The sequence below is a fragment of the Platalea leucorodia genome, assembly GCF_965183815.1.
Source record: "Platalea leucorodia genome assembly, chromosome: 18".
NCBI lineage: Eukaryota > Metazoa > Chordata > Aves > Pelecaniformes > Threskiornithidae > Platalea > Platalea leucorodia.
Window position 1 is genome coordinate 7,367,116 of NC_138840.1, and position 27,650 is coordinate 7,394,765.

General features: G+C 43.4%; 1 protein-coding gene across 1 annotated transcript in view; it reads left to right on the forward strand.

Annotated features, from left to right (window-relative positions):
- Positions 1-27,650, forward strand: part of CSMD2 (CUB and Sushi multiple domains 2) — a gene marked incomplete at both ends in the record, with an annotated part of 300,879 nt that overhangs the window by 134,523 nt on the left and 138,706 nt on the right. The window contains 6 exons of the mRNA XM_082329451.1: positions 1,645-1,757; positions 8,537-8,614; positions 15,784-15,871; positions 17,071-17,195; positions 19,715-19,836; positions 25,939-26,042. Coding sequence (XP_082185577.1) covers positions 1,645-1,757; positions 8,537-8,614; positions 15,784-15,871; positions 17,071-17,195; positions 19,715-19,836; positions 25,939-26,042 — 630 coding nt within the window. The remainder of the gene's footprint in view (positions 1-1,644; positions 1,758-8,536; positions 8,615-15,783; positions 15,872-17,070; positions 17,196-19,714; positions 19,837-25,938; positions 26,043-27,650) is intronic.

A 27,650-nucleotide genomic window follows, 5' to 3' on the forward strand; every position in this document is an offset into this window, starting at 1 on the left:
AGGCATCCCATGTTTGATCCCAGCCCAAAATATATTTGTTTGAACTTAGTAATTTGAAAAAGTTTCAAATTAAATTGGTTCAACTGTCTTTGAGTTATCCAAGGATGGCAGAATGCCACATAGAATACATTTTTATAACACCTTGTATTTCAGAAAGGTCTGCAAAATTGAGATGAAAATAATCAATAGAGAAATGATCAGGAACACTCTTAAACAATTTTATAGTGTAAAGAATGTTTTCAGTCATGCTTCACAATTACGCGGAATTCAGCCACGAGATAATACAAGGTTTAAAGTCTGTACTGTAGGTGGCAGAGATGCATTAGTTATGCAGCATAATCATCCCTGCTATTTCGTTAACAAGTAGAGCAGGATTACATTGCAATTCATCTACCATCAATAAATACGCTCCCAGGTATCCTCCTGGCCTCCTGCTGTAAGTTCACCTTTGGAGATGTTAGTGCAGTGAAGGACTTTTAAAATATTTTCTGGGCTATCAGTTCTGCTGTTGAAAATGTGGAGTAATAAAAACTGAAGCATCCTTTTGAATGGAATAGATTTCCGGGATTCTTTTACCTTCATCTAAAAAAGCACAGGTATTGTAATGCCAATAATTTTTAAATAAGTGACAGTCTATGATTAAAAATTAAATGGGCTTTCATTAACAATAATAGGATTCCATAATAGCTTTTGTCATGGTAGTGTTGTTCTTACCATGGTTAATGCTACCATTATGTACCTCAAATCAAGGGTGCTGTGACTTAGGTAAACATTGTTCCGGACTAAGATTTGACATGTGACAACGCAGCCAAGAATTATGATCTGGAGTTTAATAAAGCAAACAGCATAATACTTTAAAAAAAAAAAAAGAGACACGAAGAGAACAGTTGCTGAAGGACTACTAATGGGCTGTGGAGCTTTCCATCTCATGTTTGATGGCTGTAATCTTCTCCAGGTTGGCATAGATCATAAATCATTGCTTCTTGCTGGCTATTTCCAGTAAAAAGAAAAAAATCGTTCTTGCAATCCTTTCTCTTCCTTGGTTAAAATAAACATCTTTTTTTTTTTTTTTTTTTTTTTTTTTTTTAGCAGGGTTAACCAAATACGAAGACAGAAACTGAATAAGCTTGAGAGTCAGGCTCATCTTGCATACCTTAGGTGTAGCATGTCCCCTGAGATGATTGTATGCCATTTCTCTGTGCTATCAATAAGATACCAAAGGTGACGGAGCTATGAGGTTCTGTCAGTGGGGAAACACAGAGAGCTCCTCTAGTGCAGGGCTGTTCTGTACCTTCCGCTCTGTGGTGCAGGAGAAGACTGGAGCCTCTGGGCTGCCCAGCTGGACCCGTTTCATTTGCCTGGTAGCACAGACGTTGTGAGTACCCAGCTCAGCCCCCCGCACCCGTTGCCTTAGAAGGAAGGAATGGAAACCCTGGGATTACAAATGTGTAAGCATCAGGTGGGAAGACAAGCAAAGGAATGCGTGCATAAACACAACCATGGGGCGCTTTCTTTGAGCCTGTGGTACTGGTTCAGGATTGCCTATGTTCATGTAGGAGGAGGATACCTGGGAGGAGGACAGGTATTTGGGGTATAATTCACAGTCAGAATAACATTTGGCTGTTATTGGTTGGTTTCTTGCAGGTTTACTGGAATGAATTTGCCTGCCCCGGTTATCAGCAGTAAAAATTGGCTGCGGCTTCACTTCACATCAGATGGCAACCACAGGCAGAAGGGGTTCAGTGCCCAGTATCAAGGTAAATGTTTACTGCCCGGTCTCACTATTCACAGTGTCTGTTTAGCCAAACTTTTTTTTTTCCCTAGGAATCTACAACTTCCTGCATGTTAACATTATTTTCCAGCTGGGTATCCAGGCATTGTTGCGTGGGCAGCTACTGTTGGCAATTGTTTGGAGGACAAACGCTTGTGAGCTATGGGAAAATGAACGTGCAGTGTATGCTTTGGTAGCGGATGTCCCTTGACCGGCAGTTTTGCGGAATGTGCTGCGTGGGCTGTGGCCATACGGACTGGGTGCCACCAGGCGAAGGGCAGTCCAGAGTCCCGCAGTGACTGTCTGTTTGCACTGACCCTGTTCGAAGTGTAAACTGCCCTGTATTTACTGGCCACCTCTCGAAGGATGGATTTCAGGATTGGGATCTTAAGATGCTGTTGAGGGAGAGGAAATGCTTTAGCACAGGAGTCAAGCAGAGAAAAGATCCTGTTGTCTTCTGAGTTATGCAGGCAACCACAGCTAACTGCAGTTCAGTGCATCCTGTTTGGGACCAAACGGTCACCAAAACAGCTGGGTTTGAGCGGATTCCTTAGAAATGTTTTACCCCAATTCTCTCTGAGGACTTTGAAGGACTTTGTGGGTGCTGTGGTGCAGCATTGCTTCAGGCAGCCGGCTCTGGAGGCAGGATCAGGGAGAGGGATAATGAAGCAGGGAAGGAGAAGGAATGGCACCCGGTTCCTCACCCACCCTCCAGAGGTTTGTGCCAGTGTAGTTCAGTAGCTTTCCTCAAAAGGAAGAAGCAGGACTTTGACGAGAAAAAGTACTGTAGCCCTAGACAAGCAGGAACAAAATGAAAGGGAGAGGAGTTTCCTTTGATAAATCTGCGAACTTGCCCTGTTTGGTCCCTGTTTGTTTAGCCTTAGCAGTGTTGTCATCGCCTCAACACGGGCTTTGCTTTATGAATCACCATTGTTATTTAACTTCCCTTGCTTTCCTTTAACATATAAAGTACTTGAAATTATAAGAAAAAAAAACTTTGTTTTTTCTGTATAACACAAACGACTGCATGCAGCTGATGGCTTTTGATATGACATTTTCCTTTGCTGTCATGATTGCTGCTTTCTATTAAAACACCTGTCTGAATCATCCTTTTTTCTTAAATAGAAAAGTAAAGATTAATGTTATAATTTCCTCTGATTAGATAAATGTCAGGGGGTTCTAATCTAGCACACTCCTTGGAAACTGTTTTGTTAGATATAATGAACCATGCTTTTGTGTATTGAGCATTTACAAGATGAACTTAAAGATGTGCTCTTGAAATGGCATTGAAGCAGGACCGCTGTCTAGCAGGCAAAGGGAATCTGACACTCATTCTTCACACACTTGCTGTTTTTTGTGGAGTTTGTCTGGTTCTTTCCATCTGTTGGGAAGATTTCTGTACTTAAAACGAGAAAAAAAAAACCAAAAAAGACCCCAACCCCCCCAGGTATAAAGGCAGGATATTTGCAGTCAGTGGAATCTGTGTCCGTAGAACATTAAAGATGCCAATGCAACTTCAAAAAACTCAGCGTATCCCTTTTCATAGGATCATAACCTTGTCTGAACATAAATATTTTAAGGCAGATAAATAAATACATACAAAATAGGATATATAATGTCATATAAAGTAGAGCAACTAAAATGTGTTTTGCAGCAGTAGAGATGAAGCAGACCCCAGGATTGTGCAAGAGAAAGAAGAGAGGGTTAGCATGAATCTAATTTGTTGTCTGTTTTCCAAAGACATGTATAGACATCATTTATTAACATCCTATGTCCTCTGAGACAGTATCTGGCTTTGCTGATAATCTATAAGAAAATAATTTCCCTTCCAGCTTGTTTAACATTGATACTTAGTTTTAGCAGAACGCCGCCTTTGTATGTTCTGTTGCAGCTCTTTCTAATCCATGCCCTAATTTGGAAATCTCTTATGAATGTAAAAGCAAGGTTAGATCTGATCAGCCTGCATACAGGTTTTCTTTGTTGAATACAATAAACTTGTTCCCTTCCAGGGGGAGTTAAAATATTTTTCCCTTTCCTTTTCCCCTTTAAGGTGAATCGTGCATTCTTGCAAATACTTTTTCCCCCCCACACCCTGTAAAAGCAAATAAAAGGAACTGTAGAGAAATTGGCGCATCAATCTTTTTCTCTTCCTCCCACTTCTTCTGCCTTCCACCCCAAAAAGATGCCGTGTACCTGCAGGTGGTAAGAAAATAAGCTAGAAGTGCCTTACTCCGGTGCCGGCGCAGCCAGGTATCCCCTGGCATCCCCTCTGTCATAGCGACGAGGTGCTGTGAAGGAGGTAATGAAAAAGCTGCTGAATTTAAAACGATGCTAAACAGAGCTAGATAATGCTCTGTCTGGTGTAGTCCATCTCTCCACATATTTTATTATGTAAGTTGGATCCCAAATTGCTTTTTAGCTGATTGTTACCAACACATAATTGCATCTTTTATCGATCTCCCCGCCCCGTTCCCTTCCCCTGCTGTCCTCCACCCTCAGGTAGAAAGATAAATGCGGGCGAGTTTCAGCCCGTAGCACAGTGCAGAGTGCCAGCGGACCGTCGCCTTTAATAACGGTGTGACGAACTGTCTGTTGCACATACCGCACCACATAAATGGCTTTTAAGGATATGTACATATCTATAAATATATACGCTTTATTTTTGACAGATCTGCTAATCTTTATCTTGGATCACACCTTTGAGCTGCAAAGGGGTTACAGCTTATGCTGTGCAACCTGTTGACTCTCCTGGGTAATCCTGAGACAGAGGCAAAGACAGGAGAATTCTGGTGCTTGCTGCAGGCTCTGATTCCTAAAGACACGTTGCTTTGGCTAGCTAATGGAGGGCATAAATGAGGAGTTTCAAAATGGTTGCATTTGAGGGTGTTTCTCTTCAACTCGAGTAAGAATCCCTGTAAGCAACCTGCTGTAGTATCCCAGATAACACTAAAACACCCCAGCAGGAGGAAAAGAGATTCAGGCAAGTCTGTTTTTAATAGCAGTCCCCCAGCAAGGGGAACAGAGGTTCATGGAATAGATTTTTGCTGAAATGCTGTTTTCAAAATTAAAAATAAATAAATGTCTCCTTAAATTCTCGTTTAGAGCAACATGAAACGGTTTAAAAGAAACACCCCAGACTGCCTGCTTGCTGGAAAAGCTTTGTAATGTCATCTCTCAAATTTGACAGGACACTGAGTATTCCATTAGATCTATCAGATACATGCGAGCAGCAAAACCCTCCAGAAAACAGAGGAATTTCTGTTCATCCAATTATCCTGACACAGTCCTTTGTAGTACTGTTCCACATTCAAATCTATAAACAAACCAGATTTTTATATACTGGATTTTTGAGGGCATAGAGTAGGAGAATTGTTCTTATTTATTTATTTTTTAAAAACACAGGTGATATTGTATTCTGACTTGTTCTAATCTAAATTGAGTAATTTGTAAAGCTTGACTTTCATCATTATGTCTCCATGTCGCAAACAAAATGAAGGATTAAGAGGAGAGTATTACAGTGATTTCTCTTTATCAATTATTGTTGAAAAAGACACGATGCAATTAGGGGAGTATATACTTCATGGTAATGCAGTTTAGCCTCTGCGTTATAGGATTGGTCCTTAGTAATGACTGTCTGGTTTCTGCTGCTTGTTTTCATTACTGTTGGGTGTTTTGGAGCTAGGTTTGCAATTAGTCACAAATTTGGAGTGGGGCTCTGTCTGTTAGCTGGAATCTGGAAGACAGGAACGAATACAGGTGCATTTTTGTTGTTTAGTGCGTCCTTTAAAAATTTGCAGTTGTGTGCGAGGCCTGGACGTGTTGAAGTCGTGAACTCTCCATAGCGATGGCATTCAGCTGGACTTTGGGATGTTCAGCAGCCTGAAAAGTCAATGCAAGTTGCTGTAGTTCAGCGGTCAGCGTGCCCTGACCCTCCCGGGGATGCGTTATCCCGTCCACGGTGTCAGCGTCAGTGCTGGGGGGGGGGGGGGGGGCATAGGCTGGTGATCAGAAAGCTTTGCTCGTCCTTTAAGGCCACAGGCTTCCTTTATCATACAGAAATCAACAGACTTGTGCTTTTCTGTGTGTGGCTAGGAGAAGAATTCACTGGTAATTGTATAAAGTAACTTGCAAGGGAAGTTGCGGAGAATATAAAAATGGAAATCATTTTTATAAAGCCGCTCTCTTACTGATGGTGCCCCAAAGCACTTTACAGAGCAATGAATTAGATACTGCAAAGTCACGAGCCATTGTACATCCCGCAGTAGCTCAAATTTAGCCTTCGATACTTGGGCTTGACTGTGTTTTATTGACTGGGAGTGAATGTTGGCTGTGACTATGAGGTTATCCCTGGACTTGCTTGGAAAGTGCCAGAGAATCATTAACTGCAGCGTTATGGAGGATAAGCGGAACGGGGCCTCCTCGACGCTTTATCCCGAAGGCAGTTCGCGTGCTGCACTGCAGCGTCAGCAAGAGGCCGGAGAGCCCCGGCCCTGGCGCTGTCCTGCCTGCGATGGAAACCCCTCGGGGCAGCTCCGGCGGGTCCTGCCGAGGGGCAGGGCGGCCGCGAGAGGAGGGCAGCCGCCGCGGGCGGGGGGAGCTGAGCTTCCCCCACTGGAAGAGCGCGTAGGTGGGCGCAGCCGGGCTGATGGCCGCTCCCGCCGTGCCGAGCAGAAGGGTGCCGGGGGCTTCGCGCAGAACATCGTGGTAGCCGTTTCCCTGTTATGCTGGGAAAAGGCTATGGAGTGCCTTAAGAGGGACACTGTAAACTCGTCCCACTCCCATCTAGTATTTTGCTGCAAGGTGTTTATCTGTTGCTGCCCTGAGCCGGAGCAGAGCTGACATGATCGCTGGCTGGCGGTCGTTACACACAAGCAAGAGGCTATGTGAGGTAGCCTGTAATCCGGTGGCCTTTAGCACAGCCTTTCATCTCTCATTTGTGTTTTAAAGCTGTCACTATTCTAGTTGAGGCAGAAATAGGTTCCAGACTTGCCTGGAAACTTCAGCTTTTGTAGCCCCGTGTCCTTTCTTTGGTCCCTTGATAGAGCGTGTTTGTTAAAACCCTCGAGGTCAGACTACAAATATCCCAGAATTACCACACCGTGACCTGGAGGAATACGTGGCTGTTGGGGGCGTTCTGAGACCTGCTGCTCTTCTCCTGGTGGATTTACAGTAAAATACAGTAAAAAAGAAACAAGTGTGTGTTAGATTTGCTTTGAAAGTAGCATACTGTAAATTATCTTTCCCTTCTTTAAAAAAAAGGCAAAAAAAAACCCCAACAGATTAAAGATACTAACACTAGTAAGACAGACATGAACAACATAAGCTTTTCCTCATGAATATTTTTGAAGCTAATGTAGACCTCAGTTTGAAGTTATAACTGCTTTATTTAAAGAGAAAGCAAAAAGCTGTAAGCAGATGATGAACAATAAGCTCCAAGCTAGCTAGCTCAGAAAAGCACTACCTTAGGTAAGCTTCAAGGAATAGTGCTTGACATCTCTCTGTCTGACGCTCCTGCAAACAGATGTTCTAAACAGATTTTTTTTTTAAGCCAGAAAAGCATGATTAAAAAAAACTTGTTAGTTATATCGGTAATTTTTCTTGACAGCTTTGTCTTAGAAATGTGCTAATTTAGGGATGAAAGTATGACAAGATAAAGAACAAGAAAAGAACAGTTTGAAGTGGAAGATGGACTGGTTTTCTCCATAGATAAGGACTGGCTCATCAGAAAAAGGATCCTATAAAGTGATCTGGACATCATGCTTTCTGATGTGCAGTTCTTCTTTAACCATATTAACTTCAAATACGCCAGTAAAAATTGTGCTCTGTGTTAGTCAGAAATATCTGTGTGCACGCTGCAGGAAGCCGTTGTCTGTCTCTCTCCTGGTATCCCGGTGGCTTTGGCAGCGTGGCTTTTGTGCAAAACCCTCTTGTGTAGAGAGAACCTCGGTAACAGCCCAGGCCAGATAATAAAAACAAATAGCTGCTCAGTTGTGTGAGGAAGGACGGGACTGTCTTGGCGGTGGGTGGAGGGAGAGAAATCTTGTTGCTCCCCTCGTGTTTCCTCATCTTCTGGATGAGGCTGAGGACGGGGAGGCAAACGGCCAGAACAGGGCCTCTGGCAGAGTCACCACGCAGATTTTGATTGATGTGCCTGTGGCTATTCATAGCGGGTCTCTAAATTTATACTTCTCTTTGCCAATGGTATCGTTCTAATATGGCCCTTTTCTCTGCTGTTCTACTGCCTTTTTGAGTCTGCTGTTCATGCAGATCATGTACAGTTTTTCGGTTATGGGGTGTTCATTTGAGTGCTGTATTCCTATAGAAGCAGAGAATGGCTTTACCGTATAACGTATTCATGGAATAACTGCATCAGTAAAACGGGGTGAAACTAACTCCGCATTTTACTCTCAAGGTCCCTGAAGCTTCTTAGAGCTTCCCTTTGGTCTGTTGCCCAGTTTTAGTATGTTAAGCAAAATGGCATGGTTACGGAGGGATGGGGGTTGTGTGCCCAATTTTTATATTCCAGTTGGGTCAGCTTGGCTCAGGTCCCCAAAGCCACTAGTCCAGGCCTAACAAGGTAAATGAAAGGGGGCCCTAATGGTTTTGAGGGGTCAGGATAAGTTGTCTGAGCTGTAAGGGAAAGATGCAGGGTATCTTGCCCTGTGGGTCGTGTACAACTGTGCCTTCGCTTTCTTTTTAAATAATCTCTAATGCTTAGCTAATCTCTTCCTTGTCTTTTGCTTTGTTTTAAATCTGTCTCTGTAGTCAAAAAGCAAATCGAACTGAAGTCCAGAGGGGTGAAGCTAATGCCCAGCAAGGACAATAACCAGAAGACATCAGTGTGTAAGTTTTTTTGGCTCCTCTTTACGCTGTCTTTGTATAATGATCTCCTTGAACATTCATCTGACTTTCCAGTAATCTCTAAAACTTTGTCACTCTTAAAAGTTTTAATGCTTTTCCCTCTCTTCCCTCTGCATTACTGCATCACTTCCTTACAGTGCTCTATTCACAAGCATATACTAACTCGAGAAAGTGGGAATGGAGGGGATCGGTGTGTGTGCATTTAATATATACTGTATGCTTCCTGCTCAATGACAGACCGGGGTTCATGACTTCTGTCATCTTTTAGTGTGGAAAGTGTCCAACTGTAAACAATTTGGAAAACTGAATTAATGTTACTACTGTAAAATTAGGAGTAGGGATAAGGAACCACACTAAAAAAGACCCATGAGGAAATCTACGGAGGCAGTAGCAGTCTCTCTCTTTTTCTCTTTGTGTTGTATTTAATTGTCCCTGCAGAAGAATCATACCACTGCTGTGCAAGAGCTTACAATGCTGATTTTTATGGTCTCCCAATTAGTTACTCACTTTCAGTGTATCTAGCGGTTGATATGTTAGAGGCGTGCTCAGAACATCGCTTTGTCGCCGCTGCGTTTTCCTCTTGCGGGAGGCAAATCCGTTAGGTCCGTTCATCTTTACACTAGGTTCTTTGCAAAGCAGAAGCAAGACGCATAGTTTCGTTATGCATGTGACTCGGGAGAGACAACGGGGCTCTTAAGGTGACTGTAAGATTAAACAGGAGGGATCCGACTTAACTCGAGTTTATACTTTATATAAATTCAAATAGGAGCAGAATGTAGCATTTCTTAAAATCGTTTTTAGAGGAGAGGACATAATTGCTCATTTTGTTGCATAGTCCATTATACCCATCAAAGAGGTACCATTTGGACATTTCACTCACCTGAATTTTGGATGCAAAATTGAGTTAACAAAAATGGATGAACTGAATTTAAAACATCACTTGCTGTCTGTCTGAAATGAAAATGGCTCACTTCTAGGCTCACGGGAGAGTGCTTATAGTCTCCAGTTTTTCAGGACAAAACGGTGGGGCATGTTTAGAGAAAATTAATTCAATTTTAAGAAAAACCCTGTATGCAAGATGTTCCCGGTCCTACGATACATTCTTGCCAAGAAGAATTTAATTGTAATAAACATTTCAGCTCACTTAACTGAGAAGGAAATTCTGTTGGAAAATATCACTAGCTTTGATTGTGTGGGCACTGGAGACGAAAGGATGTGTTTGGAGTGGGATACCTGCTGTCTTGGATATTGGGGAATGTGGGGAAGGGAGTCTTCATCGAGTGAAAAACGTTAGCCTGGTTTGGAGTTATTAGTTTACTGTATGTAAGTATTCTGGTAGTGAGAATATATATAGGATTCCCATTGCTCCTTCCTGGGAATGCTAGGCTGCTTCCCTGCAGCAGTTTTACCTGTTGCTAATGAATGTTGCCAGCACCATCCCTGCCGGGGGCTCCGGGGGAAGGCGCTGAAGGCCGAGTAGGAGACAGCAACTGAACTTTCCTTCCCAGCGTATCCTGCTCTGCCCAGTCGTGTTCCACTTCTGAGGATAAAAGTGTAGGAAGTTCTTGTTGCCTCTGCCCAGTTTATCCTCACCCAGCGGAGAGCAGGCTCCAGTCTTCAAAGCTGTCAATTCAGCATCTTGGGTAGTGCTAATCTTGTCATATTTGATAAGGCAAAACAGAGCGTAGGAAGGCAGCTTAGCCTGAAAGCTATTAAGCTGTAATAATATAGATGGTGATTGTACTGTGGCCCAAATTCCTTTCCGTTACCAGCATGGTGCTTGCCACAACCCTTGTGCCTTCAGCCCCTTCCATGTGCACTGCTCTCAGCAAAGTCTGGATTGTAAACCCAGATTAACCTCTATCTTGCACAGCCTTCTGCTGTCACACTTCTGTTACAGCAAATTTTCAACTTCAGAAATGCTGATTCCGGAGAAGATGTCTCCAGAAAATGGAGCCCAAAATGTTATCTTCTTTTTCCCTTGCTTTTTTGATTTGCATGGCTAGCCATGCCCCTTCTTCTCTCCAACTTTCAAGAGCTTATGAGTCTGCACATGCATCAGAGATAATTATACAGGTGGGACAGGCTGATTAAAGATCTGTGAAGTTTGCTAGTGTTGCTCTTATTTCATCTGGCTCGAATATCAGAAATTTAGAAATTTCTGTGTCTCTTGATAATAGTTAGAGCTATGCCATGCTTTATTTTCAAAGACTTTCTTACCAGCAACGCTTCCTAGTGCTGTTTGCACCTGTCCTAAAATTCTCCCTTGAAGAATCTGTGGCCACATAAGGCAGCTTGCAGCTACGTGCTTAATACCCTGCAGGTCTCTCGGAGGATTTCTGGTTTGCTGGGTGGACGCTGTCATCAGCTGCCAGATCCTACCTGGCCGAATTAAAGTCTGTGTGTTTCTCGTGTCTGAATGGAGGCAAAATGTAGTCACATAACAGCTTTGTACTATTTCAGAAAAAGAATATATAAAAATACAGACTTTTGGGGGAAGATGCTAATTGTACTCAGTTGCAGTCAAACATGTTTGTTTGAAATTGAAATCAAGTGCCTCATACTGTTCACCATCCCTAAAATTAATTGGACATCTTGCTTTAATCATTTTTAGAGGAAAAAATAATACAGCTCTGGAGAATAGGAGATAAGAAATATTTTTAAACTTTAGATTGCATTTAGGAGATTATTTCTTTTTACTGCATGCAGTACGTTAGTGTGTGTATTCCATGTTCACACAGTGGGAAAAGCATGGTACTTTGCTTTTACAGAACGGCATCAAAGTTGCTGTTCTGACCTTTGAATGAGGCGTACCTGAAAATGCACTTCTGGGTATTGTTGGAAGGGATCGTATGAAGTGGTGCGAGTTCTGTGTATATTCAGACTTGTCAAAATGTATTTCAAATGTACAAATGCAAAGTCATTTTGGAGGTGTTGACCAGTTTTAGGTCTCAGCCGAGTGCATGGAAGCTTCTAGATATGTTCAGCGTTGCAGCAAGCCTGCTTTCTGCATCAGGTGTTGAGGTACGAGGGTGAGTACGTGGGTCCCTGCTGTACTGCGACAGCACCATTGAGCATCAGAGGAGCCAGCCTTGGGTTCTAGCGCTAGGCAGCACAGCTTGGGAAGGAGCTGTGTTTGGTTGAAGTAGGGCATGCTGCAAACACAGTCTTTGCAAATGGTCTTTAAACTCTGAAAGTCTGTAAATGTTTTTGAACTCGTATACTTCTGAACTATTCTGAGATAGCAACAAGATGTGAAATATGGGTTCAGAATTCCCCAAGTAAAAAATTTCCAGCTGGAAGTAGTCCTCTCCAGTGCTAGGGCCTCACAGCCCAAGTCTGTACCCTTTTCATGCTTGCATGTTGCCAGACACATGAATATTTAATGTCTGGATCAGTACCACCGAGGTTCTGGGAGTGCTTAACGTTTGGTTGCTGGGTGCTGAAGGACCTTCCTGGGTCGGAAAGGCAGCGAGCGCTTCTTTGGGGTGAGCACGCTGGCAGTAGGTCAGCTCTCCTGCTTTTAGGACTGAATTTTGTAACCCGTTACCTTGACCAGATGGTTGCATGGAGTAACTGCAGGCCGTAGCGTGATCATAAAGATTAACCTTCTTAAAACAACTAATTACTGCTACAATCCTTCCCTCCCCACCCCCCATGCCAGTAGAAAAGCTCACTTGCTTTCACTGTATTTCTCATGCTGAGAAATGTTGAGTCTTTGTAAAACCTTTTTAGATGCTGCTTTATTTTGTAGTTCATACTTTACATTCCGAAATTCAATAAAAAATTGTCCCTTGGGAATCTGTCAGTGAACTTTCTTTATTAATATGGGGAGATACAGAGAACTGAAGAAGGTTCTGAGCTCTTTCAACAGATGGAGTGGATTACTGTGGCAAACAAAGCAATCAGAGCTGTTATTGAATACATGATGAGAAGGAAGTTGTTGAAAAAATCAGGAGGAGAATGAAGGGGTGGAAAACTAGTTCTGTGGTTTGGGGGAGAGAATCCTTGAGCCTATAATGTAGAAATTGAACAGTTCATCATGGTTTTTAAGATCTATTGTTTTCCTAGTAACCTTGAAGAATTCATTTTGGAGTGCTACAGTCCAGGCATAGATCAGTCAAACCTTCAGGGAGATGAACGCAGTACTGACAGCAAGTTCTCAGCATAACAAATATGGTTTATAACCTTTGGTTTAGTTTATGTTCGTGTGTGTGTGTGTTTAAAACCAAAGACAGAAGAACAAAAGTTTCTGTAAGCGACCATCTAATCCATCCTCTCCTTTTGTTTTGCTCTCCTTTACATTTACAAGTAAAATGTCCCAACTATCATGATATGGAGATACCTTTCCTTTCCCCCTTGCTCTGTTTTATCTTATCTGTCCTCTGGTTTATCTACACGTGTTATATAGATACTAATAAATGCTAGCTAACAAGAGAAGAACTGGTTTTAGCCTTCAGAAATGTGAATGATAACTGGCAACCTGCCCGCTGGTGCCTGTGGGTTTCGCTGGTCATCTGCAGCTTTGCTTCCTCCTGAAGCTTTGAATCAGAGGCTTCAAGGTTCGCTGTCACTGATATGGGACGTAACAAATGGATGCGATACCGGTGCAGAGTAACTAACATGGGCATAAAAGATGATGTCTGTGTCGTCTTTTGACCATGGGAGAAAGAATTTGGTGTGGAAAGGCAATCGGGTAATCTGCTCTGCAAGGAAGAGCATACAAGTGTTCGAATGCAGACGTACCTGTAGAAGCTGTGTTTGTGCATGTGTATGTTACAGGCATATCTTGTTTAGTGTGGGTTTTACTCTGGAGAAGGCATGGAAGTAAGATGAGAAACCTTAGTGCTTTCCCTTAAATGCCATATGGGCTTGTGACATACAACCCTAGTTTGTACACTCTATCCTAAGCATGAATTTTGCTTTGTTTGGAGATACCTGCATCCACAATCATCACATTTGCGTAGGTAGGCAGCGATTTAAGACACCCTAAGGAAGACAGTGTCACCTATGTACTTTGTTCAGCCGACCTTTCATTTCTCAGAAGCAGCGTATCATTTCCAGCACTAGCAGAGAAGGGCTCTTGGAAGCTGGCATCTTCATTTGCAGAAGGATCACCAAATTATTTTGCATCTCTGAGACCTGCTGGAGATACCCGCTCCTGGAGCAGGGTTTTGTCATGGCTGCTTCAGATAGCAGGGCGCAGTCACTGAAAATATCAGAGAGAAATCCCTGCTGTGGGCAGGGCTCCCTTCCTTCTGACTCTGGCGTACGTTCAGAATCATCAGAATCTGTGAAAGGTGGCAGCAAAGCTTTGTAGCTACAAAACGCAGCCATCAGAAGAGACCGTGTGCCACTTTCATGCTTCTGTCTCTTGCTGGTGTCTCTGCTTGTCCACGTGACTGAGCTTAACGTGAGGTTATGAATATGCAAAAGAGGGAAAGCAATCTCTCGGGAGTCTGGTTTCCTATAAAGCTATATCTCGCTTCCTCTTTTGCCCTCAAACACGTGGAGGAGACGGTGGAGCACCAAAGCGTCATGCCGAAACACGGAGCCCTGTGCGGCGGCGGCGGTGCCGGAGGAGGATGGCAGGGACAGCCCCTGCCCCATCCCACTCGGTCCCTCAGCACGGCAGCGGTGCCCGGCGCAGGGGGTTGGCGGGAAGGGAAGCCGGGAGAGGCAAAGGCCCTTTCAAAACTGAAGGGGATGGGATCAGATGTTAGTGCCTGGAGCTTAGGAGAAGGTCAGAAGCTGTAATGTCTTCAACGTAGGGAGCCAGCAGTTAGGTGTAGATGCTCGGGTGAAAGCCCCGTACCAGTGGGAGCAGAGTGATCCTTCCATCCTTTTAGGAACGGTGTTATATCTTCCAGCTGTGGTGCCTGACTACGCGAGCTGTAATTTACCAATGAGTAATTGCCGTATTTGATGGTCTTGCCTTTTTGTGCGTTCACGCTGTGCAGTCTGTGCATGTGTAGACACTCCACGTGCTTATCTTCCTATGTCAATATTTATGTGCATGCACCTCCATATCTTTCACCGTGTTTGGCACCATGCAGATCTCAAATTGTTGAGCCAACGTGTCTGGTGTGAGAAACATGCTTTTATCACCGCGCTATCATCCATTTGGCAGTGGTCTTTGGGGCACTGTGCTAACACAGTATGTTCTGAAGTATAATTGAGATTTTTTTCCTTTAATGTAGTGATAGGTAGAGGTAGAATGGAACCATGCTTGCTTAAGATTCATGCTTCAGCATCATTGCCAAGAAGTATTGCACTTTCTTTGCGTCCTTCCCTTAGCGATACAAGAAAACTGAGCTCCATAAACTTCTACAACTCCATGACAAAATCATGCCTTTGTCCCATATTATCGTGCGTTTTGGTAGTTGCTGGAATTCAAAATTGAAATCAGTATATTGCCAGATCTCATCTCATCCTTGTCAGGAGCCACCCAGGTTATATCCACCCCAAGTCAATGCTTGAATGCTTGTTTGCGCCATTTGACAGGCTGGGGGGGAAGGTGGAAAGGGGGGATAGAGAATGAAATTTGAAGGTGTTTATTCAGTGCTGATCACTTCATAGATTTCATGTTTGTTGGCAGTTACATTAAGGTTGCTCCATAAAATTTTTCATATTCAAACTAAATTACTTGCTTTAAAATGCTAGACTTGCATTTCCCTCTCCTTTCTCCCTTTTGTTCTGTGCTTGGTTTTTCCCCTGGTATCATACACCTACCTTCTCATCGAGTTGTTTTCTTCCCCTGGCACCACTCGGATGGGTTCGGAGGGGCGGCAGGCTGTCACCTTGTCGTGTCACAGGTGGCCATTTTAATCACAGGCTTCGGAAATGGGCTGTTTAATTGATGTAATTTTGCAGAATAAAAAAAACTCTTTTCAGAGGTACTTCTGTAGTGGAACGGAGGGAAAACTGCGTCCCTAGCTGGCATTTCCTAGAAAACACTTTGGTGTATAAACTGAGCTGAAATGATTCCAGTTACATTTGTTTCCAAAGCTGTTTTTCTCTAAACAAAATGGAACACGTTCAGGTTTTCGAGCTACCAATTGCCATTTTTCTCTCCACATCCACCAAGACAGTTGATGAAAGAATGTTTCTTTTGCTATTCTGTCTCTGTATGTGCTGTTTTTGCTTTGTAGTAACTCAGGTTGGTGTGTCCCAGGGACATAATATGTGTCCAGACCCTGGGATTCCAGAGAGAGGCAAAAGAATAGGCAACGATTTTAGGTAAGAATCTTTTATGTGTGTGTTTATGCATGCTGCAAAGCTACTGTCTGTAACCATTGTGTGTGCTCCTTGGCATTACGTAGTCTGTTTTTTAGAGACCATCTGCACACCTCTAAATGTATTATGTCTGAAAAGCTTGCTGAGACTAGTGATGGAGAAGAACCAAGTGTGTATAAATGTGTACATGTGCGTTCGGGAGACCATGTCCCAGATGAGGATCTGTAGTGATCTCTTGAGTGTTTCTCTTTCCACAATATGGGCGTTGAGCCAGGCTTGTATAATCAATGTTTGTTGTCATTCCCCCCTCCAGTTAAGTGCCGACAGAACTGTCTCAAACAGCACAAAAATCGCTTCTCAAATTAGCTGGTCACAGCATGGCCCTGCCCCTAGTGAATTTGAGGTGACTTCCCAAAGCGCTGGTACAGTTCTTTGTCAATAAGCATACGTGGTGCTAGATAATTGTTTCCTTACAAAGTTTAAAACAATGCTGTTATTCCCTTGTAGTTGCTTGCATTCATTTAAAGTGTGCCGGAATGAAGCAGCCTGCTGTTAGCAATAGTGAATCAATATTTAATCTTATTTTGCTGTCGATGGCTGTTTTGTTCACTAAAAGTGTCTTTCAGCTTAACCTGAGTCTATCAAATTCTCCTGAAATCCAGAAAATGGATCGGAGGGGTGAGGGTGGAGGAAAGGGAGTTCCCAGTAGTCCCTAAATGCCATAGGATAAATTCTCAGCTGCTGTAAACCAGCATTGTGTTACTGCAGTGAATAAGGCAGCATTGGCTTAAACCAGCAAAGGATCTGAATCCAAAGCGTTAAAATAAAAAACAAACCTTTCAGTAGTAGATGAAGGTGGGTTTTTTGGGTTTGTTTTTTTTCTTTTTCCTTTATAAGAATGCTGAGCATGTCATCTCTTGGGGCTGAGTCTGCGCTCCCGCACTGAAGAAAATTCCCACTGAAGGTTGCATTGAAAGACTCAAATCCGTTCTTGGACTGTCACCACCTCAGGCAAACAGCGCCCAGCACAAGCAAACGCATGAGGCAAAAGCTTGCCCCTCATTCATTTCTGCTGTTGCCTGGAGGGCCAGTGAATTCTCTCTGTTTGCAATTTGGAGAATCACTGGGATAGTAAAAAGTGACAGAGCTGTTGCTGCAGAAGTGTCTCAGTTGCTAACTTCACCCTTTGTTCTGTCTGCTAGGCTGGGCTCCAGCATCCAGTTCACCTGTAACGAGGGCTATGATTTACAAGGGTCCAAAAGCATCACCTGTAAGAGAGTGAGCGACATAATTGTTGCATGGAGTGACCACAGGCCAGTGTGCAGAGGTGAGAAGACAACGTTTTACTGAGTTATGAGGACTAACGAGAGAACCCATCTCCTTCATGTCCCCTTCGAGCATCACCCATTCTGTCCTCAGGTTTGCCATTGCTTGGTGAGGATCCCTCAGCTGGTTCGTGACCTCAGCCTGCCGTGTGGCCCGTGGTACGGATCTGTTTTCAAAACCCTGCCTCAGGCAAGGGCCACGGCTAGCCGAGCCCCCTCTCGATGCTCACAGCCTGTTGGGAAAAGTCAGCTCTCCACTGCTGTGTGCGCAGCTCTGCCCTGAGTGCATTTGTGCTCTTGGAAATGGGAGTTTGGTCTTGCCAGCTTCGTGGTCAAAAGTCAATAGGATCTTTATTCTTTTCTAATGGTGAATCTTGTTTTCTGGCTGAGTGAGAGAGAGTAATATGGGTTCAAATTTTTCAGTCTTTTCAGCACAAGCCTGAGAAAGAAACCTTTGCTTCGTTCTCCTGCAATTTTTTGATTGCAGAAATCCAGATTTTAAGAAAAACACCTGTTCCTGTTGCCTAATGGCACTAGTAAAGCTATTGCCGTTAACTATGGAGCTTCGTAAGCTATTATGTCTGGACCATATTGATTATATTTGTGTCCATCGTACCTGTGTACTATGTCCTCATCTCTTCGCAATGCTTTCTGTCCCCTTCTGTTCTCTCTATTCCAGGTGTTTCTTGTTATGGGATAAGGAGGAGAGGGGAGAAAAGGTGAAAGCCTGAAACAAAATCTGGAAAAGCTAAGATGGAGGGAGATTCTCTTTAGTGGAACTTGCTGCTAGTAGGCAGCAGTGTGGGGCTTCTTAGACTGTGGTTCCTAACTGGCATAATCCTGATTATCCTGTGGCCCAGCCGTGAGCCATCAGTGAATGGAGTTTTCTTTCAGCAGGAAAAAACCTAATGCCCATTTTGCCCTTGGCCATTTTGTTTTCATTCCCTCTCTGTCTCTAAAAATGGCATGCATAATTGTGGTATTTGTAATGGTAATAATGAACAACTTGTAGTATTTTTAATTAAATCCTTCTAAAGCTCTTAAAGTTATAAATCGGTATTTTTTCAGTTCTTTTTTCTTTAATTTCATCTGCCGATTTTTTTCAAGGCTTTGGAATCCCATCTAATTCTTGAAACAAGCCTAGAATAAATTGAATCAGTGTAAGAGGATATTTGGCATAAATATGTGACACTATAAAGGAAATTTATGGTGTCGTCTTGCAAGAGATAAGAAAGGATTTGCCTGCATTATTATGATTCTATGAATCAACTTAATTTTTTTTTTAACTGCTAACTTTTGGGGTGTTTTTTCCTTTATAAAAAGTTTTCCATTTGCTTTTTATTTCAGCTTTATACCACTTTTTTCTGTTTGTTTCATTTTGTTATTGGGTATTGAGTTTCTCTCAGATTGCAGGGTGCCTGGTGAGCCAGCTTTTAACCCCCTGGACTGTACCAGTTACTAATACCCAGTGATCAAATGTCTTGCCACTTGGAAGACTGTTTTTCAGCTTCCCCATCTACAGCAGATTCCCTCTGGGTCCCAGGAAGACTCACTCAATCCCTTTGTGCTCCTGTTTGCTTTTAAAATGGGAATAACAGGATTTACCTTTTTTTCTGTCAGGTAGGATGGGATGTGTGCGACAGACTCCAGGATGGGGTCGCATAGGAGGGGGCAGGCGGCTTCTCAGCGTTCCGCATGTTCCCTTGGCACCACCTGTGGAGTCAAACAGTTTGGCCAGGAGATCATTTTCCATGCTTTACTGCTGTTCGGAGCGGGGAAAAAGCCTTGCAGATGCCACATGTGCAAATACGGCTCCTTTGAGATAAATTAATTTTGAGGATCCATCACAACAGCAGAGGCAGTTACAAAACCAGGATGCTGTTCTTCACATATTCTGGTTAAATATTACATCAAAGGAATACCACAGGCAAAAATTTCCCCACTTAAGCACTTTTCAGCTTCTACTTTGCCTAAGATGTTTTTAAGATACAAAACTGAGCTGCCGTCTTGGCCCTGAGTCCACAGTCATACCAGAATGAAGTCAGCCCTTACCTAGTAAATACTTGCTGTGCAGTGTTCTTTTTTGACCTGGAGTGAAGAAAGGAAATACGGCCTTCTGGGGACGCTAAAAAGGAGCTGTGTCTTACCTGGCACCTTCCGTGTAGTTGCTTTCATTGTCTTGGACATGAAAGTGTTTCTGCGAGGGCTTTGATATAGTAAAAAATAAATGAAATCAGTCTGAGCACTAGAGAATGGGGTGGTGGTGGTGGGTCTGGTGGTCCATCTGTTTGGTGGCCCCTGGAAATGCCCCACTCATCTATTCATCACAATAAATCCTTCCTCTTTGATGTTACATGGAAAAAAAATTACTCTTTTGGCTAGCGAAAACAACACAGCAGCAATTCTCCCCCACTTCCATACTGTATGCACCTCTACTTCTCTCTCCTCCACAAAGAACACTGTATACATCCCGAAGCTGAGAGACCTCACTCCCACATTTGTCTTGTTTTCCTCTTCACAGCTAGGATGTGTGATATGTACCTCCGTGGTCCCAGTGGTGTGATAACTTCTCCCAACTACCCCGTACAATACGATAACAATGCCTACTGCGTGTGGGTCATCACTGCGCTCAATCCAGCCAAGGTAGGTCTCGGAGATGCGTCTCCATGTCATTACTTCAGAGCCTTAGCTGAAATGTTGTATAGCTATGCTGCTTCACAGAGGACTACTCTCTGATATTTAGCCATTCAAGTTTATTTCTGATGCTGTGCCCCCTCTCCCCCCGCAGACTTCTTCCACATGTTTCTCAACTGTCTTTAAAGACCACAACACATCACATTGCCTCTCTGCTGAAAATTCATTTTGTTAAAGGATGTAATTAAAAGTGAATGTAATTATTTTTAATCAAAACCTCTTTGATATCTTGGCGTGAATGGCGGTGAAATGCCAAACAGCTTAGCAAAGCATCTCATTAAGCCAGCTCTCAGTCGGGGCAGGAAGGCTGTGCCAGGAATGCTGATTTTTCACTTCCTTTTGGCTGGTAGCTGGGCCCTAACCAACGGGGATTGCAGCCCCCAGAGGGCAGAGGGCAAGCGAGGAGGGAGGTATGGTTCTGTCTACTGCTATTTATGCAGTATTGTAAATTTATTAACAAGTCCTTTCTGTCTTCACTGAGGTTTGGAAGAGGGGAGATTGGTGGGGATTTTTTGTCCCTGCTGGTCTGCATGTGGGATTCAAGTCTGTTGTCGCTGATCATGCGGAGCAGAAAGCTTGACTGCCTTGGCCTTCATAAGATCAAGCCCTTTCCATTTTCCACTGGCTCAGGGAGGGCAGTGGTCAGTGCCTCACAGCTTTTTCCAGCCCTGCAAACTCAGCCTGTTTCTCTCCTCCAGATCCGTATGGGAACATAAGAACAAAAATTACTTCGCTGTGTAGCTCAAAATACACTTTCTGAGGTGTTATTCACCATCTTCTGCTCTCAGAAGACGACAAGTTTCATTCTTTTTAGTATCTGGGTTCCTACTAACATCACCTCCGTTAGGTCACGAGCAAGTCTTGCATGCCAAGTCACTGAGCTCATGTGCTTATTCTGTCAGTTATGCCTTGGTCCTTGCCTCTGGGCAGTCCTGCGTTTTGGCACTCTGCCTTTTGCCACTGATCCAAGGAAGGCGTTTCACAAACACGTTAGTGTCCCAGGATCTCATCTTTTGCTAGAAATAGTTATGGTCTGTAGAAATGCTGGCAACCATCCGCAGTTGTAGCCTGCTTGCTGCCGCTGATGGGGTGGCACCTTGTGCCTCTGGAGCGCTGGCCGTGGCAGGGCAGCTAGCGCTGGGGCTGGCTGAAGGGCCTCTTCGCTTCTGCGTCTTTCTCCCCATTGACCTCGGTTCAAGTCTTTAATAAGTGCAGATCACTGGTGGATTATGATTTTAATGAGGAATATTCCTATGTTCCAATTTCAGAATGAGTTTGTATTTAAGGGTCTGTCATTAGCTGGTCATTTCATCCAGCGGATGTCTTCATTTGGCTGCAGAGGAGTGTAGTAATGACCCAAATTCTGGAAAACTGGAGTGTGGAATCAGGATATTTTTCAGTGCTGATTTATTAGGAGTGATTTACTGGTTAATCAGACCCAGGAGGTTCTCCTTCATCAGGGTAATGTGCAAGTGGAGAGCAGACCACATGTAACAGCAGCTATTACTGCTCAAGTGTCAGCTGTGTTGTTCAGCCTGTGGCCTGCAGACCCTTGGGTTTACACTGCCGGTGCACGGACAGGTTATTGAATACATCAGTATCTTAGCCTGCGGTATGTGTATTACACATATCTTTATTTTTGTGCATCTTTGTCTTTCAACGATCAGCAAAATCCAGTTTTTGTATATGTAAAATAGTCCTCTGTGTTTGGAAAGAAGTTGTAGCGAGCTAGATGTAGACGTGCCCTGGGTGTTACGTAGGCTAATGCTTCCATTTGGGTTTTCTGGTACAAATTATGAAGGAGGAGATGGCAATCAGTTGTCAAGAGATGCTCATGGGCCATGTCCACGGTTTTATTGACCCTTTGTCACATTGCTTTCGTGTTCAATATTCAGAGCCTAATCTTCAGCTCTGTTCATTAGCTTTTCTGCCAGCCTCGTGCACAAACTCTTTCTGCTTTTCCTTCAGCAGTGTGATAGGACAAGCTTCTCCTTTTGCAAGCTTCCTGAGCAGACTGTCTCATTTTTCAAAAACTTGCTGTCTTTGTGAATTTGTGCTTAGGGAAAATTTCTCTTCTTCCCCTACTTAGTTTCTTCTTCAGCTTTTAAACCTGTGCAATAATAAACTGTTGATTAGAAAACAGAATCTGCAAGTCCTGATCCTCAGCTTTCATAAATCATAAAGGGGATTGAAATTGGTAAAATCCATTAATTTCAATACTTACCAATTTGGAGCAGAGATTCAATAGCGCAAGAAACTGTAGGTTGTGCTCCCTGGGCTGCAACATCATACACTGTAAAGAGGTGTAGCACAAGTGAAATAAGGATAGATTGGTCAAATCAGCAGCTTATGTTAACTGTGTAAAGGAACTGCCGTTTTCTTTTTCTTTGGAGTGCTAAATAGTTAATTAGTAATATCAGTTTATAAAGGGTTTCTGGGTTTTGGATGTCTCATCCTGGAAGCATAATTTACAGATGGGGGAAAACTCTTCATCTCTGATGCAGGGAGGGTTGAGGAACGCACTAACTGTTTTGGGAAGGCCCCTGCTGTGCCTGCCTGGTCCTCGCACGGTGCCTCGCCTGCTCGCGTCCGTCGGAGCTGCAGCCCGGCGCCGTTCCTCTGCGGGAATGGCAGGGGAGGCTCTGCGCGGCCCCGGGAGCCCAGGCGAGGCGCAGGCTTCCTTCTGGCCCTGGGGAAGACGGGAAACAGGGGAAACAAATCAATACCCTTCGTTTTTCCTGCCGTTTGAAGAATTCATTAAGGCTCCAGAAACCAGAGTTGTGCAGACAGGACCATACCTGATTGGTGAAAATACAAAAAGACAGGTACATTCACTGGCATGGATGATTTGTTTTGTCCAGCAAGCGGCTCCCCAGGCTGGCTGCGTAGGCTAATGCAGCGGCTCGCGTGCGTAACCCAGTATAGCAATGGGAGTTGCTGATGTACGAGTTTTGATGCCAGCTCGGTCACTGGTATTCCTACCTAACAAGTCATATAGTGCTGCCTCTGAAAAGTAAACATAAAACTCGTGCTTGCTTAAAGCACGGCCCATGTTAGAAACATGTTGCTGAGTTAGAGAATTCACCTCCCTAACTCATGTGCCTTTGTGTGCAAAGGGGATGATCTCATCCTTGCACATTCCCCAGCATGGGTGAGGGAAGGATTGAAGATGAATTAATTAAAATGCCTGTAAAATACTTTGAAGATAAAAAGCATTATGGGCCTGAGCTGAAGCCTGCTGAAATCAGTGGTAATCTTTTTATTGACTTGAGTGGTCTTTGGATCAGGTCCTGTTATATGAAGCTTTTAATATGAGCGATGGGAAAACCACTGAGCTGAATTTAGAACTCATTTGCAAGTCATCTGTTCTATATTTGGAAAAGAACTGAGCCAGATTCACTGAGCTACATAATCCCCTCGAAGTTTGCTCAGAAACCTATATAAACAGTATTAAGGGCATAGTGCTCTTCAGTTGACAACTTGGAATTATTTCCTGTACAGAAGGTGACATCAAACCTATTTGGGGGGTGTTCAGGGCATAAAGGTTTTTTGCTGGTCCCTGGTGCCATGGGAATTAATTTCAGCCACAGTGGAGAAATAAATCACTTGGGAGCTGAGAAATGTGTATGATAATTGGTGAATTTGCATCAAAACTATTTGTGAACCTTCTTGACATAATGGATGCTGCTGGTTGATATTTCTCCAGGGGTTATTCTCACCTGGAGTCTAGCTAAGCCAGAGAGAGCTCTGTCCAAGCTTCTTGTGTCATCGGTGGAGAGAGATGGGCCCCTCCAGGGGATGATTCATCCCGAACGAAGATAGATGCTTGAGATGGGGAGAGGGGGGAAATGAGTAATGTGTGCTTGTAAAGCATTTGGATACAACTGCAAGAGGTGCTGCTCTCCGTGGAGAGCATGACTGTGGTGGTTTCCTATGAATGTGACTGCACTTCAAATCACTTTGCAGCACGAAGCCTTGCAATCAGGTGTCGCGTTCCAGCCTATCTTCCTGACTTCGCTAATTGTTTCCTGTCACTTCAGTAGCTTCAAATTGAGGTTTTGTGTCATCCATGTGTTTGTGTGTGCTGGTAGGTCTCTTGTTGTTTAATGAATCATTAAATAATTTTCAGCTTTCAGACCGAAAAGAAAATAGGAAAATGGATAAATAAATATTGTATTCAGCATCCTGTTCCTGTGCCACAAGGTTGCAGTCTTCAGTATACTAGAATGTAATTAGTTATTTAATTAGGGTCAGACTTCTTAGAATGCAGTTTACTTGAATGACTGATGTAACTAATGATGTGTGCCATTCTACAGCAGTGTTCTTTGTATTAATTACATTATTCCATCATTACATGGTTTAATAATAATCTGCACAGGTTAATATTTTGGTACTACTACTAAAATTAATGGTTCCAAACTTCTGTGAAGTATCACACAGGCTCCTCTTTCACGACCCTGGGGCTTTTGGGTAATACCCTACTTTCAGAATGTCACAGCTAAAATGTGTAATTTGCATTTCTATGCATTTGAAAAGCATTAATTGCATTTATATGTAGAAGATGGTAGCACGTGACGGTTCAGTCTGAACTATATGTATGCCCATTGTTTTTTTGTTTTTTGTTTTTTGTTTTTTTTTTTAAAGAACACTTAAGGCATTCGATGTCTGACTACCCAGCGTTTTCTTAAGGGGTTGAAGTTGAGTGACTTTTGACAGAAAAACATTGTCAGCTTCCTAGAGAGTCGGTACAAGCCTTGAAGAGACCGGAGGCATGTTCACATTTAACATAACGCAGTTAATTATTGCTTTTGGTTTTAACTTTGGGACTGTTATCCCCCTGTGATTGCACACGTGCTCAAGTGTTTGCAGGAGATGCTGCGTTTATAATAGGCAAGAAATTACAAGACACAGTTTTTTGCTTTCCTGTGCCTTGCTGCTTGCCCCACGTCAGGAGGCGTAGGGTGGCATCGGGTGTCTGGGGTCCTCGGCACACATGTAGGTCCTTCTCCTTAATTGCTTTTGATAACTTCGGTGTTGTGTGAAATGACAAAAGTAATGTGAGACTAAATTTAGTAATTTAGTCTGTTAAAAGTTAGGAAACTGAATATATTTACAGGCACGTGCACAAAGATCTGAATGCATTCAGGCGTTCATGTGCTTTCCTGAATCTGGTCAGTTAAAAACCTCCAAGAAACAAAGTTCCCATTGATTTCTTTTTTTTCCTGGCATTGTCAAGATAAAGCACTTCTGTAAATTAAGCTCTCCTCCTTTTCTGTTTGCTTGCACTGTCTGTAGCTGGATTAAGACCTTTGTCCCCTAAGTCACATTGTAATTTTCAGTTATTTGAGAATAATAGATTTCAAAAGCAGCCAGGAGATTTGGAACACAAACCTCTCGACTTCCATGGGACCTCTGCTCCTAAATGATACGTAGAGGCTACGTAAATCGAGTGGGGGTGGAAGGTTAGCATAGGGAAGGAGAGAAAACTCAGGAATCAACCAGCTGTGGACAGATACTATGATGATGGTGTTTGTGGACAGCTTGAGACGATTTCCTTGAGCTACCCCAGCAGTAATTCATGTAAAACCTTTCTTGGTCTGACAGAAGCTTCTGAAAACAGGGGAACTTTCTGAGCAGCACAGAGCAAAAGACAGACTCTCCGCTTGCACCGTATGTAACAAACACGCTGCCCATATGCACATTCAAATCCATCACCATAATCTCAGGTTTATGAAAGAAATTGTAGCAGTACCTGGTGAAAAAAAGCATGCTGAAATGCCAACACACATATCTTTATCAATAAAGTCATCTGGAAAATCAATAGATAAAGCAGAAAAATCTGAGAGGTAATTTCAGTAAGAGCTCAATCTGTCTGGAAAGAATTGCTACAGTGCTATAAAAAGCGAGGACGGTCACCTTTGGTGATGTCCTGAAGATATTAATGCTCTTATAAATTGCTCCTCAATAGACAAACAGATAAATAAACAAGACAAGAGGATCTGCTGGCTGTCTTGGCAGTTGATTCATATTAACATGCTGCATCTTTACCAGGTTATCAAACTCACCTTTGAAGAATTTGAACTAGAAAGAGGATATGACACTCTGACAGTGGGTGATGGAGGACAAGTCGGAGACCAGAAAACGGTGCTTTACGTGTAAGTAGCATGTCCTTTGTCCCTGTGAGAAACCCACACCGAAGTTTTGCCTTACAAGGTGTAGCTGCTGTGTTTGGATGGAGTCCCGGTCTGCCGGCTGCACCTCGCTGGATGGTTTATATGCTGTCGATCGGTTTTGGTGGAGCTGACTATTCTGGGTGTTTTCTTCTCCCGTCACATTTTCTTAGGCTTCAGCTGACAGAAAGGCTGTTACCTCTTTGCTTCGCTTCTCTTTGCCTTTGTCGGGGCCCGTTAGAGAGAGGCTGAGGCTGTCCAGGGAGCTGAGTGAATGGGATTAAAGTTCGGATGCAAGAGTAAAGGCAAAGCAGGCAGAAACCGAGAACCGTTTGGATCATTCTCTCCTGTGCTGTCCTTCTTGTGCAGCCATTTTTAACAGTGCAAAGTGGCTGTAAATCCATTCTCTGAGTGACATTCTGAGCGTTTTACAGCCAGTGTGCATTCATGTACACAATGACACACGCTTCTTCAAGGCTGAGAGTGGGTCCCCCTCACCATATACCTTTAGTTTGCAGATACGATATTCTGTGGAGGTTTCTTCAGTAGAGGAAACAGTGTAGGTAGTCCCGCTTTCCTTCCGGGCCTTCCTATATCAGTGTTTCCCATCTAAGTATGTTTTTGGGGGGGGGTTGGTTATTTGGGGTTAGTTTTTTATTTTGTTGGGTTTTTTTCAATTTTAATTATGAGGAAAGGATGTTGGACCAGTACGGGACCAGTCCAGCCATACTGAAGGAAGAGATGAAATCTGTGACGCCCCTGGTTTTTAGAATAAAGAATTGCTGTGTTGTCAGTCTATTGTTTTTAGAAGGTTTGAAGACCAAGTGCTTTATGTTACAGTGCAGCTAATAAAGGGAATAAAAGGGAAATGGGCTCTGTCTTGGCATTTGCCATCTCCTACTCAGTGCTTAATAACTGGAGACGGTTTTGGTTTCAGTTGGAAAGACTGTGTCAGAATGATACAAAGGAACGCGTGGGTTAGTAGATCGAAGGCAAGGGTTTTCCCTGACCCGTGTGTTTTACAGCACGTAAGCATCAGTTTCTGGTGCCTGCTATTTTTTAGGCAGTTCTGAGGTTGGCGAGAGCTCTTGGCTGCTCGGAGGAAAGCGTGTGCTGGGACCTCAGGGTTTTGATGGAGGGTGGCAGTCAGCGTGCACACCACAGAGAGGTTTTTTCCCCCTTTCGACTTTCACGTCTCTCTGAATTTTAGTTTTACGTACACAGCATGCCCCACTCTGAATCTGCACCATGCTAAGGAGGTGGTTGCAGTGGAAGTGGATCCCTGTGTAGCAGAGGGGTAAGTCAGGATCTCTTACAGCAGCCTCTAGAAAATGCCACAGTTGAAAAAGAGTGAGCCCTGATCATCTTTCAGAAGGCTGTTTATTCTCATTAACCTGCTGATGCTAATGGTTTATGTTTGCTCTTCCTCCAGTAAAGTCTCTCTGTTCCTTTTCTGAAGGGTCAGTGAGAAATCAATTTGTGTATCATTCAAATGTAATTGTGATAATTATATATCATTCAAATCCACTTTACTGAAGAAACAATGATTCTGCTATAGCTTCTCTGAATCATTAAAGTAAAATACCGTGTAGC